At 42.6% G+C, this 16,425-nt stretch overlaps 1 protein-coding gene across 1 annotated transcript; it reads left to right on the forward strand.

The window, feature by feature from the left end:
- Nucleotides 1-212: 212 nt before the first annotated feature.
- Nucleotides 213-16,113, forward strand: LOC146181578 (uncharacterized). The gene is made up of 5 exons (XM_084575518.1): nucleotides 213-489; nucleotides 2,856-3,010; nucleotides 6,123-6,196; nucleotides 10,343-10,465; nucleotides 15,910-16,113. Exons 1-5 carry the CDS (start codon nucleotides 352-354, stop codon nucleotides 16,077-16,079), a joined length of 660 nt encoding a protein of 219 aa, XP_084431644.1. The 5' UTR covers nucleotides 213-351; the 3' UTR covers nucleotides 16,080-16,113.
- Nucleotides 16,114-16,425: the final 312 nt, after the last annotated feature.

Genomic DNA, 16,425 nt, shown 5'->3' on the forward strand with positions numbered 1-16,425 from the left:
ACATCAGCACACGATGACTCCAACCAAATACGCACTGCCAGATGTTTGCTTCTTAAACGAAAATGCCATCAAAATTCCCGTTACGTTCTTTCAATCTGTTCTGCGTTTACTCGGCAGCTGCGAAGACAGATTTGACATTATGTAGGTAAAGTGACTGCAAGAAGCTGCTTGAAAATTATCTCTCTCCTGTATTTCTATAGCCACCAACCGATCCTTAGTTACCCTTCACTTGCTGACAGCAGCGCAACTACATCCTTTTCCTGACGTCAGTTGCGGTATTTCATATACGCAGCTTCGAAGTTTGCATGCAGCTGATAAAAAAGATTTCGCGAAACGCCAAGGAGCACCAAAATGGCGATTTCTAGATTAATTACAGTGTGGATGCTCATTAAAATAGCAGCCAGTGAAAAAGGAATGCCAACAGCCGGCCACAATCCTGACAAGACTCAAGAGCTGAAGAGTCTTCTCCAGCGTGTAGACCCTTGGAAGGTAAGTTTTATATATTTCCAGGCATAGCGTAGTCTGTTTCGCAAGCGCCCTCATTGATTGAATGTTTTGGGCCAACATCCATTGAAGGCACGATGAGAGCAGTAATAAAAGCGGTGGAAGTGTTGTCGATCTACTTTCTGCGCATGCCTTTAATTCAGGTTTGCTTTCTCCTGGATGAATATCAAATATTTTTGAGTCGCGTTGTTCCGCATTTGCTTGTTGTGACGTAGTCGGGGCAATCAATGCAAAACAGTGAAAGTTTCATTGCAGGGGAATTTTCGACATGCTTGCTGACTATGTCAACCGCAATTCTGCTTGGCGTATTTATGATTTTTGAAGTTCTATGCTTGAAAAGAAAGAGTTACTAAATAAGATAGCGGATCAATAACTGGCATCGGCTTCTTTGAACGCATGATTAGCACTTTTGATATTTGACATGTGTTGTTCAGAAATTGAGGAAACGGTTTGCTTGGTAGATGTCTGCGTATGCCTAAACTGTACCGAATGCTCTTGGAGAAACGTAACCGTAACGAGCAAGAAGAAGCGGGTACGATAGGTTTTTCCACTACACTACGTAACTATTATATCTGCATCACCTCCAAAGCACGCCTGTTCTGCAAAGCCGCAGGAGGCACATGAAAGACGTAAGAACTGCTTATCTACTTGCAATGCCTGACGCTCTACTGAAAAACGTTGCCAGTGCGCAGCAGGAGACAGGGATACCCTCATCCTCAGCGAACAAGTCACATTCTGTATTTGTGAGCGATCTGTGCACTCTTGAGTCAGCCTGATGGAGAAAAGTGAAGCTCACACCTCGTATTGAGGGTCCGGAAGAAGCACTCCTGAGAAGAACAACATCGTTATTTTACCGTCCAATCACATTAGTTTAAAAGCAGCTACTGCAGACAATTTGCGCACGCTCCGTAAAAAAATTAAGAAGCTCCGAAATAAAATTCAGACATGCAACTTGAGACTGAAGTATAAGGCGATCCAAGCAGTGGGGAGTTGAGGCACAGCATCGCACGTTGCTTGCGCACTTTTGGTTGCAGCGCAGTACAATGCATGCAACAATTTTCTTCAGTGCGCGGGATATGCTGTTACACGATTGGAGAAACATTGCTCAAGAAACATCAGGGGCACCTGTTACGCCTGTTGCGAATGCATTGGAGCTATGCCTCATAGTGGAAGCCAAGGCAAAGGCAAACGAGCGCCGGAAGATTAGTAATATATTTTGCTGTGCTGCCTTAATATAGCCACAGATTAAAAGAAGCGGTAAAAAGTTCACCTTGAAGTTCAATTACAATATAATTACAGTACCCATTGTTGATTTGCTACAGTTTGGGAGCACTCTTATAGCGGCCTAGGGGGAAATATCTCTCAAGATTAGACACTTCATATTCTTCTTATTACGAAAATTTCGGAAAATTATTTTACATGACACCCTATGACAAGTTGTAAAAAGGAGAAAATACAGTTTTGAATACAGTTATAGGCGCTTTTTTAAGAGGGGCGTAAAAAACATTTGAGTTCAAAGGATACAAGAAAGTGAATGATGCCTAGGGGGAAATATTTCTCAAGATTAGGCACTTCATAATTACGAAAATTTATGAAAATTAATTTATATGACACCCTAGGACAAGCTGTAAAAAGGAGAAAATACAGTTTTGAATACAGTTATAGGCGCTTTTTTAAGAGGGGTGTAAAAAACATTTGAGTTCAGAGGATACAAGAAAGTGAATGATCGGAACCAAATTGATGCGCCGCAATCAATAGAGAAGACTCGCTGATCAGGTATCCAGTATATTCTCGGTTATCTATGTATACCAACCTAGGTCGCATTCTTTTGATTTAGCATGAAAATGCAAAAATAAAACGAAGAAAATGTAAAATAACATTGAGCGGGCGACCTACGTTACGACGCTTCTAAACGTGTGGCTAAATAATTTGAAGGATAGAAACACATTACGCATGGCTTTTATTGCATTCATGTACATTGTAGGCATTCGACAGTGCAGCAGGTTAGCTTAACAGGGAAAGCAAATAGAGCTGCCCACAATGATTGAATATTTTTCGGAATGCGCTCACCCTAGGCAATGATGCAATAGATTGTGAACAAACTGATACAGTAAACAAAAGCAAACGACAAATGAGTAATTTGTCGCTTTTCACCCCTTGCGCTACACGGCTGGAATTCCCGTTTTCTTCAAAGAAGTTTTAAACGCCGTCTGTTATTTTAGTGGCAGTAAATTAAGCGGCGGTTTTGAAAAGGAAACGTGGAGACGCTGTACGATTATCATAAGTTGGTTAATCCCACTTTGCAACTTTACTCGTTCAGACTGCATTGTATCTTGTCATTCTTTTTGTAGATCGTGAACAGCAGTAATACTGTGTACCTCGCCAAAGCATCTTGGAAAAATTCTTCATCTTCAGATAGGTACTGCGTTAGCTCAGATTATTTGTGGTATGACGCAGCGAACAAAACCACCTACCGTAATCTCAAGTTCTCCGCTCTCCGTGTAAGGTAAGCAATTTGAGCTTGAACCTATGGATATACACGTTTCTGCCTATATACAATTTTCAAGGTAGCTGCATCAAAAGGCTGGCCCGGATCTCGTTATCTAGATCGCGATAAATATATCAATGACGGCCGCTTTTAGGTGCGCATGTCTGGGAACATTTAACGGAAATTTTGTCATCAATGTGTCACCGCTTTGAACTCGTGGTGAATGCGGAGTCACTGTTTCGTATGTGTTGTTTCTATTTTACGCACAGTGCACAGCGGTATAAGCAAAAGAAGATACTTCTCTGTGCATTGCCTTAGTGATATCGGCACTTGCATTCGTTCTCTTTTTAAAAGCTGGATTTAAGGTTTTTCTTCCTTGCGTTTCAAGACCTCCGCATACTATGTCTCCAGATAAAACTTGTTTGGATTAGTGACAAAATTGATGTACATGTTGGAAAGGAACGCCGCGTCTTTCGTGAATAACAAGATAGAAATCGGTCCCCTTAAGTACCTAGGGTTTCTCCTAAATGGAATTCGCAAATTAGCACCACATTGAGATCTAAAAGTCTAGAATATGAGGCGACAAAAGCTAGCCTTGTATGGGCGGGAGCCTTTGGTGTTCACTGTCGCATAACTTTGCAAAGCGTCCCTGTTTGAGAAGCTTGTCTAGTTTACGACCTGCGGGCAGGCAATTAATTTAGGAAAAAAAAAGGTGCTCTATGTTGAAGCTAATGAGTCGACGTTACAATCTGTTTCTTCCTTAGAGTGGCAGAAAATAGCATGTTCATGTTTTTAAGACGAAAGCCATTAATGCCTCATACTGTCGTCCGCAAATGTATCCGCGTTTCGGGTGGATGCCTTATATGGGCATATGCCAATCACTATTCGCTTCATACTTAATAACAATCGGATGATGGTGGATCGTGATTTAAGGCATTTTCAAGATAATTTCATGATAATTTACGATTAATAATAAAATATTAGGCGGATGCCTATAGGCACCTACGCATTTGGAGGTCATCCTAACTATCACTAACCATCCCTTATTAATTAAGGGTTGCTTACTAACACTAACCAGGCAATAACCAGTACTCAGAAAGTGCAAATCATGGTTAACTATCACTAACCAATAGTAATGGTTAGACGATTCGAGACGTCCATAGCTCTCACATGGTGACGTCATCAGCCGTAACGTGATGACGTCACATCAGGTCATGTCTAATAACCGGAAGTGGTAACGACGTCACATCCGGCTTTGACGTAATGAACGGTGATGACGTCACCATGACATTCATGCATATACGAAGCTGACCACGTCAGGCTTTCCATCCCGGCGTCCGTGCAGCGCCTTTCATTTGGCGCTTTCTCGAACGCCGCCACACAGATAATACAGGGTCTTGAATATTTGGGGGCTGGGATTTAAAAAATTTCTATGCAAAATCTACTGCCCCATTCAAGCTGAAATAACTTTCACAAAGTAGCAAAATATCGTCTACGTTATCTGATAAGTGATTCAACATCGGTACTTGCCTAGATTTCTCGAAATCGAGAAAAAACTGCTCTCGGTGGCGTGCACAATTTTCGCAGAAGAGAGTCGAAAAGCTATTTTAACATGGTGTGTCATCTGTCGGGCAGTGAGACAAGCTCCATCCCGGCCGTTGGCGCGCTTGCCTCGCTGCCCGACAGATGACGCACCATGTTGAAATAGCTTTTCGACTCTCTTCTGCGAAAATTGTGCACGCCGCCGAGAGCAGTTTTTTCTCGATTTCGGAAAATCTAGGCAAGTACCGATGTTGAATCACTTATCAGATAACGTAGACGACATTTTGCTACTTTGTGAACATTATTTCAGCTCGAATGGTGTAGTAGATTTTGCATAGGAATGTTTTAAATCACAGCCCCCAAATATTCAAAACCCTGTATATAGCAATAGACGCAGTGCAGCAGGCATCAGTGGCATTTAAAATTGGTTGACAGCAAAAAAAGGCACAGTATCTTTCACAATTCTAGTCACTCACAAATGGTCTCACAGTTAATGCCTAAGCAGCGCGGCGGGGAAGGCTTCCGCTTTAAAGCGCTTCAGTACCCCAGATTTTTTTTTGTGCATGAACATATCTCCCCCCCTTTTTTTTTTTCAAATTGCGCAATCTCTTCTTTTTTTGAGCTAAGATCTTTCTGTGTCTCTTTGCTCATTTACCTTATCCGCTCTGAGTGGACAGGCTTCTTGAGGAATTTTGAAGAAGTTACAGACACATTCAAGTTACTGAGCGGTCGTTTCTCTTAAAATAAACTCTATAGCCTCGCCAGAAGGCAGATGACACAGGAACTTGAGGACTCTGTTTTCTGTTCTCTATAACATTCTACCAGACACTTATGTGGGGTTTTCGTGCAATAGCGATTTGCATTGAGCTGAGCTGCCACATGCGCACAAAATATGCCTGAAAAATGTTCTTTCAACTCCACACATCAGCGCTCCCGGTAAAAGCATGGCTTCAAATAAGGAGATTAAATGCCTTTATTACTACAGCGGTATGCTTTGTCGCGGGCAGTACACGCTGTCCTCAAAGGGCAGCATGTACTGCCCGCAGGTGGCTACCGTATCTGGGTGCTTCTGTTTGCCTAACGAAAATTTAACATTTGTAATGGGGGAGAATCGCTATAGTGCGGATAGCTGGCAGTATGCATAGTATGGTGATTTTGTTGGAACTCTCCTCTATGATATATTTTTTATGTAATGATGCAGTTCCATGATGGATTAGTTTCGTGCCAGTATGCCTAGGCTAGAAAGCATTTTCATTCTTTTTTATTTCACTCTATTTTCAAAAGAGGCAAGAGCGGGGAACAAGAAAAATGCCGACATGACCCCCTTACCGCTCTTACATTGAAAATGATGTTCGCACCATAGCCTAGATAATTCTTCGCGTTACGAGCGAAGTCACCATGCTCCGTGTGGCTGCTAGCGGCAAACAACAAAGATTACAATAGTTGGCTGTATTGTTTTTGTGTATTTAGGTGTACACCAAATTTCTCTTATGCCCTTATGTCCTATTTCATGAATTACATAAGACAAGAGCTAATTTGGTACAAAGGGCTTATAAAGAAACAATTTTATGCTTTGCGTTTTTTACAGCTCGCTCAACATGTCTCTCCAAGTGAAACGCGCCGAGCAGTTGGGCGATTCGACCCTGCTTGTCCATTTATTATGTAAGTTTCTTGTGTAATTTGGACAGGAGCCCTTTGTTCTCAGAATAAATCTTGTATCAACCCCATCGCCACCTATACAATATTATTCGTAGGAAGCTTTTCGCGCATTCATTGGGCCTTATTTGGTGCCACATGTGCGGTGAAGTGTTCGAGCAGCTATTTCTTCGAATGCTGTGTCTAACTATATGGTATGAGTTGGTATTTGTCTACAGGCAAACATGCACCAATTTAAAAATTTCTATCTTAACAAATACTAGACACTTCTGTGCTGTCTGCGCAGGTGGGTTTTACATAAAACAGAGATAATATACAGTCTTGGTGAAAAATCCTAAAGCCTAAAGATTTTGTCTCAGTCGCAAAATAATGCCATCATGGTGCCATTAAAAACTAAATCCCCCCTACTACTAGTTCCCCCTGGAAACTAAGCAATTGGGGCAGGGGCAGCTTACCTTGTGCTATGGTCTGTAACATTCACAGCGGCGACGGGTAGTCACCGAGAGTGGCTTAGCTGTGTCCAGCCGCACGCTTTAGACAGGAACGCGTATTTAGCTATAATGGAAAGAAAGTCTGCGACGAGCGTTCAGAACCTAGCCGGAAGGTGGGCGTTCCTCGCGATTGTTTTCAGGCTCCTTTTCTGCTATTTGCAACTCTTACAAGTCGTTTGGTGAACTTTTAATTTATGGGCAAAATACTTATATCCACTAATAGGAAGCGAAGGATAGTGACCTCAGGCCTGTAAAATGTGTTTCCGAAATAACGCCGAACCGCCATCCGGACAGTCGAAAAGTAACAATGGCTTTTGGAATGTTAAAGTATGTTTGGGGTGTATTGAAACAAAGGCGTTGCCAAAAGAGTAATCATTAAGGCATGTCGGCCTGACGTGGCCCCCAGGTGAGGGATGGGCCCACGAGACAATCGCCAGCTGCGTCTTCTTGTCTGAGCACATACGAAGTTAGTCCCAGCTCTCCCCGGGGGGAGCTGGCAGTAAAGAACACATGCACGCAACCACTGGGCTTCACATTTGGTCCACTTCTAATTACTAGGGATAATTTATTATGGCGAAAGCCTTTAATGGCTCATGCTGTCGTGGACAAAATGTGTCCCGCTTTTGTGACGGTTCGAATTGGCCGAGGCGGGATGACGTCATAGAGATATCTACCAATCCCAGAGCACCACCACAGCATGCGCGAATGCGTGCCTTATACAGCCATATGTCAATCAATGGTCAATTACTAATTAATGACTAAATAGCGAAATATGTATATACTAATTATAGCCTAATTAGGAAACGTGCTAGGTAACTAAATAATTATTAATTAATAAATAATTATTCAAATATTTATTGCCTGTATAGTGAATACTTCAGTAATTATCAATCACTACGTAATAATTACAATAATTTGATTACTAAGTCTGAATAATTTTAAATAAATAATTAATAATAATTAATGCCCGTTGCGTAGCAGAATGCGGTACTCAGGCTTTCGCCTTTCACTACTTTACTCGCTAAAGTCCTTCGTAATGTTTTTATGACAGGCTGTACATTCAACGACAAGCAGCACCTTCCTGTAGAAATTGTATAAATACGCGATTTCGCTTTTTTTTAAAACTCACTGTCTTTTTCTTTTCGCGATTTCATTTGCTTTGTACAAAAGTAGCCCATTTTATTCTCTGAAATGATACGTTTTGCTCATTTTTGTATTGTGTTCTATTTCGCCGCTCAGAAATTTTGTATCCTATTGCGTTTCACCTCTAACGTTCTCGTTGGTTGTTCTTTACAATTTATGACGACGAATTTCCTCTATAATGCTTCGGCGACTAGAGGTCTTCAGTTGGCACAGCAGATGAGAGCGGCACTACACCACTTCGCTGTTATTTTTGGTGTTTCGAAAAAAAAAATAGGTAAAAGCAACTGCAGTTCTCTTCTTTACAGTTCTTTGGTAAGAATGTGTAAAAAACTGAAAACTGTTTCCGCAGACATGCTTTTTTACACTCTTATGTGAAATAATCCTATCCATTTGTACATCATATCTAGCTACCAGGCATCATCTTTCATACTTTAGGCAATATCAGCTATTCCAGACCGTTACAAGGTATATTAAATACTGTATTTATTTCTGAAATCGGAAAACCCTTTTGAAGCAAATCTTTTTTACGACGCTATACAGTTTAAATTCTAAAAAAGGTCCAAATGTTAGGGCCCTGCCATCGAGAGCATTGCATAGAATTCAAAGGCGCTGGACAGCTCTGTGTCACAAAAAATCGCACACATTTTTGTTGATCCAATGTGGCGAAGGAAGTGGGCGCCGGGATATAGACAGAAAGTCTTGACGTCTCCCCTCCCAGAACGTTGAGAGTGTGTAACCTTGTACACACACGTTTTGCCCTCTCCTCATCGCTCTGAGGCGGCGGCGACTCACCGGAGGAGAAGCCCCTATAATGTCCCAGACGTTGTCGAAGCAAAAGACCAATAACGCTACGTATATGAGGTCGCCTACTTTGTGCGTTATAATAGACAGACACGGCGCGCCCTCTAAACTGAGTTCGCGTCACTTCGGGTAGCTATAACTAGTGTTGCATTGTGTCATTAACTTTCTCTGCTCACCTCCCGGGTTATAGCCGTAAGTTCTTAAAAGGTGTCGGGTGTTACAAAGATTATTTTGTGGCGATCAGCTGAGTCCAGAGGGACCTGCCAGTACTCGCAACGTAATTGTAGGGAAGAAAAGAGCTTGGAACCTTGAAAACAGTCTAGATCGCCGTCGATGTGCGGGAAGGGTACATGTCCTTCCGTTCAACCTTATTAAGGCGGTGGTAATCTACACAGAAGCGGATCGAGCCATCATTGTTAGTGAGACCACAACAGGCGAAGTCCAAGGGCTGCTTGAGGCCTGAATCCCGCTCTTCTGAGGAATTAGGTCAACGTGCAAGTCAATAGCCTGGCGTTGTGTTTTGTTGACACGATAGCGGTGCTGTGGAGTTGCGCGTGTTGGCCTGTTTTGATGCTTTGTGTGACAGTAGAAGTGTAGCCCAATGAAGTTTGATGGAAGTCAAAGAAGGAGCGGAACATTTGATGTATGTTCAGAAGCTGCGTGCGCTGGGGCGGAGGAAAGTCTGCTTCGAAGCAACGGTGGAAGAGGTCTTAGAGGAAGCAGTGCGCACAGGTGAGGCCGCCTGAGTGCCGTCATGGTGGACTACATTGCGTCGTCAGGCTCCTCACAGATCAGAAGATATGCGATGGGTTAGATACTGCCGATCATTTCATAAAGCAGTAGGGCAGTTAAATGGTTTAGAGACGCATACCACGGCGAGGCCAGCGGAAATAGCACAAAAAGCGCTTTCTCTTCTCAACACTCTTAGCTCCGTTCCATACACAGCGCTAGTAGTGCATCCTTCTCGCCCTTCACTCTTTTGCGCAGTGCTCTTTTATTACATGCACATTGCTTATGAGTGCTGTCTCTGCTTATTAGTTTCCTCCGCCAACTGCGTACGTTTAATCAATTGCTACACGAGCTTCTGCATAATATAACCAGTTGTAAGTGATAGTCTTTAAATACAAACAAATCGCTTGACACGGCATGCATCGCAAATGTTATGTATAAAATAGAGTACCGCATTTTGCATTTTATGTTGTAAATGAAGTTGTCACATTTTGGTAACATTACCGGGCTGAACGAAATATACAGTTTTGTCATAGTGTAAAGGATTTGTCAAATGCGCATTGTTTACAAAAAAAGATGTGGAACCACACTGTCTCTCAAATTTATTAAAACTTCTCGATGCAGATAAGTAATTCTGGGCAGTACCAATAGAATTTCAAAATCAACGTTGGTTTTATTTGTCGAGTTACTCTTCAGAATATTCACAATAGAATGTCAGGGTCAAGAGGTTGACACTATCGAATAACTGTGGGCTAGGCTCATTCGTGTGACGCTGACTGCACATATATTTCTTAAAGCTCACCCTCGACTAGATGTCCCTTAGTTTCGATTGTTTATTTTTAGTCCATTTGCTTAGCGTACAGTGTCAAGTTGCGCATTTCTAGCAGCCCTACAACGAAATTTCATCGTCTTTTTACTTTGAGATGCCATATTATAAGTTATTCTGAGATGCTTTTCATTAGGTTTAAAAATAATGTTTCCTTCACAGATAACATATACAATATTCTTCCAAGCATAAACCCAGAGGATTTTGCGGCATTCGACCAATACAGCTTCCCAGTTCTGTATGGCGACAACAAATGTCTCATTCTGGCGAACCCAGCCGTGAACGGTAAGAGTAATCCTCTACCAGCCTACTAGATGGAAAACAGTGTGAGACTAAAATATGATGGCACGCTCCAGGATTGGAAACTGGTGCGTGTAATTCAGCCTTACGGAAGTATTAAGCCTCGGTGGATAGGTTTCCGAAAACAGTTTTCCGAGGATTAAAAAAAAAAAGAACATTAATTTAAGCTGAATATTTCTTATGTATCTCTAGTGAAGCGGTATATTGTCACAAATTATTGTAATATTTGCCACTTGTAATTTGTATTGCCACTAGCCGCCGGGATTTGACCGTTTCATGTTATTTGCAATGCAGTATAAACAAATCCGAGCAAGGATTGAGGAGGTGCCTCATTTCGAAAGCCAAGGCACTTTTTTAACAAGGAGACTTGCCTTCGAAAAACAAAATGTAGAAAATATAGCCCCTACAATCCTTGCTTTATTCACAGCTGGCGTTCAGTTTAATATTTTGTCTTCCCAGTACCTATTGACTAGGGTGTTGAGTTTATTGTGGTCCCCATTGTTGTTTCTTCATTGCCTTAGACGCGACAAATTCAATCTATATCGAAGTGTTGGAGTGCGCACGCTTTTCATAATTTGCGTGTATATCATCGTTTGCATTTTCGTACAATTGTCGCATCAATCGCCAAGACCTCTGAGAGCATACTAATGCTTCTAGTATGGGTAGGTAAAAAGCACATCTTTATAAAAGTACTTAACAACAATCGAAGTTTGCCTGACGTTTATTTCCAAAAACGCAGCGCATTTTTTCTTCTTAGTATTTCGACAAACTTCTAGATCAGGGAGAACTCCAGAAGCAATCGCGTGCTTTCACCAGTCTCATGAACATATGCAGAAACGTAACTTACCGTATCCATCAAGTTACGCACTCTGTTCCTAAAACTCGAACTCGTTTTAACTTGATCGCTTTAAGAGCTCAGTATCGCAAAATTGCCGATTTCGGCATCGCTCACAGCTGTAACGAGAAAATTTACAAGTAAAGAAAGAAATGAAAATTTTCCCGATCATAACGTGAATGGACCTCCGGCACTTCAGACCGCGAGACGAGCGCGCAGTTGATACACGCCAGACCAACATTGCTAGACAAGAGTAAATATGCCTCTAGTGTATGCTGTTCGCTAACTCGTAGTGGTGTCATTAGAAAAGAAACGTTACAGAAATAATAATTAATCAAGTAACTGTACCTTTCCGCCAGTTTTCCGCTCTGCTTGCATGCAGGTTTTGGCGTCCCCAGGAATCCGAGGTTGTACAGTTTTTTTTATTTGTAATGCGCTGCCGCAAAAGATGGCGCACAACTAGAATAAAAAGTACGGTGTTTTCGTATAAACGGAAATGGAGAGGACGTATTTCTTGAACAACATGTGCGTTGCTTATGCTATGTCTGCAAGCATGGCAGACATAGGCAGCCGCTCCGCGACCTGCGTCACAGGATCATCGGATTCGGCTTGTCGTCTTCGCAACCTGTTAGATGCAAACAGTTCACGCGTGGTTCTTCCTGGATTATCCATGCCGACTGCGTGACACTGTCGAGGCATGCTGCGATTTGTTGGCATCAGCTTAGAGCCAGCGGCGGCTATATTACAGAGCGAACGTTATGGCTCCAGCGTAGATGCGGTTGAGCGACGTCATGATTGTCACGTCATTAGGCTGTGGCGTGCTCGTAGTTTCCATTGTTTCGGCGGCATGCGGCTTCATAGATTCTATGCGGTTCCTCCTCGTTTCAAGTTGAAACACGCACACATGAAAGAAACTACGGAGATGAGTAGTGAAAGCTGCTCCTTTTAAAATATAGAAAATAAATTATAATGGGAAACCCTTTCTGTGTGTGCATGTGCGCGCGTGTGTGTGTGTTTGTGTGTGTGTGTTTCTGTGAAACACTATCGCTTCATACTCATACCGGCAGAGCTTAAGTGTCTTCTTTTCACACCGCTGCAAGGAACAGCATTCAAAAATGTTGAAAATTAGCCAATAAGAACATCAATCACGAGACACGTATCACATATGTATCGATCAGAATGACGCGAATTTAGAGTGTAGGCCATTGTCTGAGGTCGTAAGCCCAAAAAAGCATAGAATCAGGCCAGACAGTCACTTTTGCGGGGGGTATTCGAGTGAACCTAGAGATAAAGAAGAGGTGGCAGGAATACACATAAGAACTGTACAAGAAGGACCCGAATGTGCAAACCCAACATAAGACGGTTGTGATTACTGATGTCGAGCCGGGCATCCTGAAGAGTGAACTTGAATGGGCCTTAGCCAGCCTTGCTAAGAACAAAGCTAGCGGAATTGATGGTATTCCAGCTGAGTTGCTTCAAAACCTCAACCACGACGCTGTTAACACACTGCATACATTATGTCAAAAGATTTGGACAACCCTGCAATGGCCACAGGATTGGAGAAGGTCAGTTTACATCCCCATTCCAAAGAAAGGCAGTGCCAAAGATTGTTCCAACTACCGCACGATCGCGCTTATTTCGCATGCTAGCAAGGTGATGTTAAAAATCCTGCAAGGTAGGCTGCAGCAGTATGTGGATCGGGAGCTTCCGGACGTGCAAGCTGGGTTTCACAAGGGCAGAGGAACTAGAGACCAAATTGCCAACCTTCGCTGGATCATGGAAAAAGCAAGAGAGTTCCAGAAACCCATTTACTTCTGCTTTATTGATTATGCGAAAGCGTTTGACTGCGTAGATCACAGCAGATTGTGGCAAGCTCTCCAAGAGATGGGAGTTCCAATTCACCTCATCTGTCTCCTCAGGAACCTTTATGAAGGGCAAGAGGCCACAGTCAGAACTGGGCATGGTCTTACTGATTGGTTTCCGATTGAGAAAGGGGTGAGGCAAGGCTGCATACTGTCGCCCTGCCTATTTAACCTATATGCAGAGTGCATCATGAGGAAGGCCGGTCTGGACGAGTCATCAGCTGGAGTGAAGATTGCTGGAAAACGTGTCAACAACCTTAGATATGCGGATGATACCACTTTAATGGCAGAAAGTAAAGTGGAACTCAAGAGACTACTGATGCGCGTACAAGAAGAGAGTGAGAAGTTTGGGCTTAAACTGAACATTAAAAAGACGAAGATCATGGCGTCTTGCCCTATCAAGTCCTGGAGCATCAATGGACAAGAAGTGGAAGCTGTGACAGATTTTCTGTTCTTGGGCGCCAAGATTACCTCGGAAGGAGACTGCAGCCATGAAATTAGGAGACGCCTGCTTCTGGGAAAGAGAGCAATGGTTAGCCTTGACCGCCTAGTAAAGAGCAGAGACATTAGTCTGCCAACCAAGATCCGTATAACCCGTGCTATGGTCTTTCCAGTTGTGATGTATGGATGCGAGAGTTGGACTGTGAAAAAGGCTGAAAGCCGAAGAATTGACGCGTTTGAATTGTGGTGCTGGCGAAGGCTCTTAAGAGTTCCTTGGACTGCCAGAAGATCAAATCAGTCGATATTGTCGACCATAAACCCTGACTGCTCATTGGAGGGTCAAATTCTAAAGTTAAAGTTCGGCTACTTTGGTCATCTGATGAGAAGAGAGGAGTCGCTGGAGAAAGATTTGATGTTGGGAAAGGTTGAGGGTCGCCGGAGAAGGGGTAGGCAGCGAACGCGGTGGTTAGATGGCATTCTCGAGGCATTGCAGATGAAGCTATGTGATGTTAAGAAGATAGTGAGAGACCGGAAAGCGTGGCGTGACATGGTCCATAGGGTCACGAAGAGTCGGACACGACTGAACGCCTGACTGAACTGAGAGGAAAAAAAATATTGGGCCTCGCAGTTGAATTATCTCCGCAGCATTCGACAAGCGGGGGATTCGATATGTTGTGGCGTCCTTTAGCCAACGGTCTTCTCATACGTACTTAGTTTCTCCATGCATAATTCTAGGCTCATCAATGGTCAAACACCTGGGAAGATGTGTTCGTCTAACCCAAAACACAGTGGCGATGAACTACAAACAGTTCCTCTGGCGCTCTGAAAGAAGCTTAATAATGCGTGCTCCACGCTTATTTGATTGAAAGGTGTGTTCTGACTACTGTTGTTAGGTTTGGTTTATTTTATGGGGTTTAATGACCCAATGCGACACAGGCTATGGGGATGCAATAGTGGAGGCGGGATTGGTTAGCGCACAGTACTTATTACTATTATTAGCATCTGTTGGATACTACCTAAAAGAGGATGAACCGCATGAGTTGAATAAATATATTTGTCCTTTAGTATGGCATATCATTGTTTGCCGAAATTTTCTATCGACACTCCTGGCTTTTTAACTGCACATTTAAGCGCATGTGCGCTAAAACCATAGGTATATAAAGTTACGATATTTGTCCGTGTTAATTTTAAGACTTGTATAAAAAGATGGAAGGAAAGGAAGGGTAAAAATATATATAGTGTCCTGTTTGTTTCCTGTATTTTTTCTCCCAGATTCGCTACGCGCTTCTTTCCTCCTTTGCACAGTCAAGCGCTGTTGGTCTACATCATCTTTATTCTGATCCAAAAAGACGCACTAAGATTATAGATGCTTTGAACTGAATACTTGTTTTGAGCATTTCTTCACCCGTCGTTGGCGTTAGAGTTTTCCTCACCACAGAGCGAAAACTGCCAACATTTCTGTGTGAAAAAAAAAAAAAAACTGTCGAGTCTAGTTAGTGTTAGGTGAACAACAAGGTAAGTTACAGCACCAATCGATAGCATTTGGTATCCATGAAGAGTATGCGTGCGTGCCATATTTCTTGGACTCAAACTGCCGTATGAGACACCGTTACCATGTCCTGACACAAGAGTGTTAGCGCGGGACATTTATTTGCAGGTAATCCTTGTCCCCTCTTGGCTTATGTCACAAAGGAAATGTCCCCAGCAGCACCAGGGTTGGCACAAAAATGAGGTGCTCGAAATAACATTGGTGATTGCAATATCTTTGGGAAAAAGTTACTGCTGATAAGCAATCAACTAATAAAGGAGAACTGAATTACCCGAAATTTTTGCTTTTAAGTAATACATCTAAACCAGAATACTCTATCAGTAGCCCTGCTCCCTACCCGCCGGTGCTATCACGGCGGCTATTTTCAGATATTAGTTACTGCTTGATCCGGGCAGTCGTCTGTTAGTGGAGAAAGCCATATAGATAAAACTATTCGCACTGCATTGCAGAGCTCATTCCACACTCCAAGTAGACGCCACTGTGGACAAGCAAAGGAAATGCTGTTATCTTCAATTGCGTTGCATTTGCTCGTATCACACGTATGAGCTTAACAGAGCGCCATGTTCTTTCAGCTGAAATAATGCTACAGGGAAGAGGAACGTTGCCGACTGCATATGTCACGCAATTAAAGGAAACTGCAAAATGAGCTTTTCAATGCTAATCAATATAAAACTTGCACCTTCAAATGGATGGTCTGAAATTATCAGGGTTTAAGCTTTAACTCAGAATTGTCTCGCTGCAGGGCGACCATATCCAGGTTGCACTATGTGGGTCACTGAACGCAAGAGCCGACCACCTTTCTGCTGCGACTTCCTTTACTTCCTTCTGTGCGGAGAGACTAAGGCTACCAATTTCGACAACACGAAGTGCGGATTGGCTACCGCCGAAACTGGGGCCACTCTGCAGTCGTAAACTTTTCAATTTTGTACTCGATATTTTCACTTATCTAAAGAAACTTTTAATAAAATTATGCATTTATTGCCTCGACTTGCGCGCTGTTTGATATTAAGCACTCTTTCTGTTCTAGACATGCTAGTACGTTGCAAATTAAAGCCTTCTCGCGAACTACTTTGCAGGAGTCGTATAGGTGCAGGCAAATGGCGCTATGGCACAGTATTTCTTTTAATATTTTCAGCTGTTTGAACGATTTAAAATGGCGCCAATGGTGTGCGCTGTTAGAGAGAATTCAGTACTGCGTTTGCAAAAGAGAAAATGCAATTTGTTTTTGAAGACGATATATTAATTTCTAAATTGTAAT

This window comes from Amblyomma maculatum, chromosome 8 (genome assembly GCF_055883805.1).
Source record: "Amblyomma maculatum isolate TAMU_Amacu chromosome 8, ASM5588380v1, whole genome shotgun sequence".
NCBI classification, from domain to species: Eukaryota; Metazoa; Arthropoda; class Arachnida; order Ixodida; family Ixodidae; genus Amblyomma; species Amblyomma maculatum.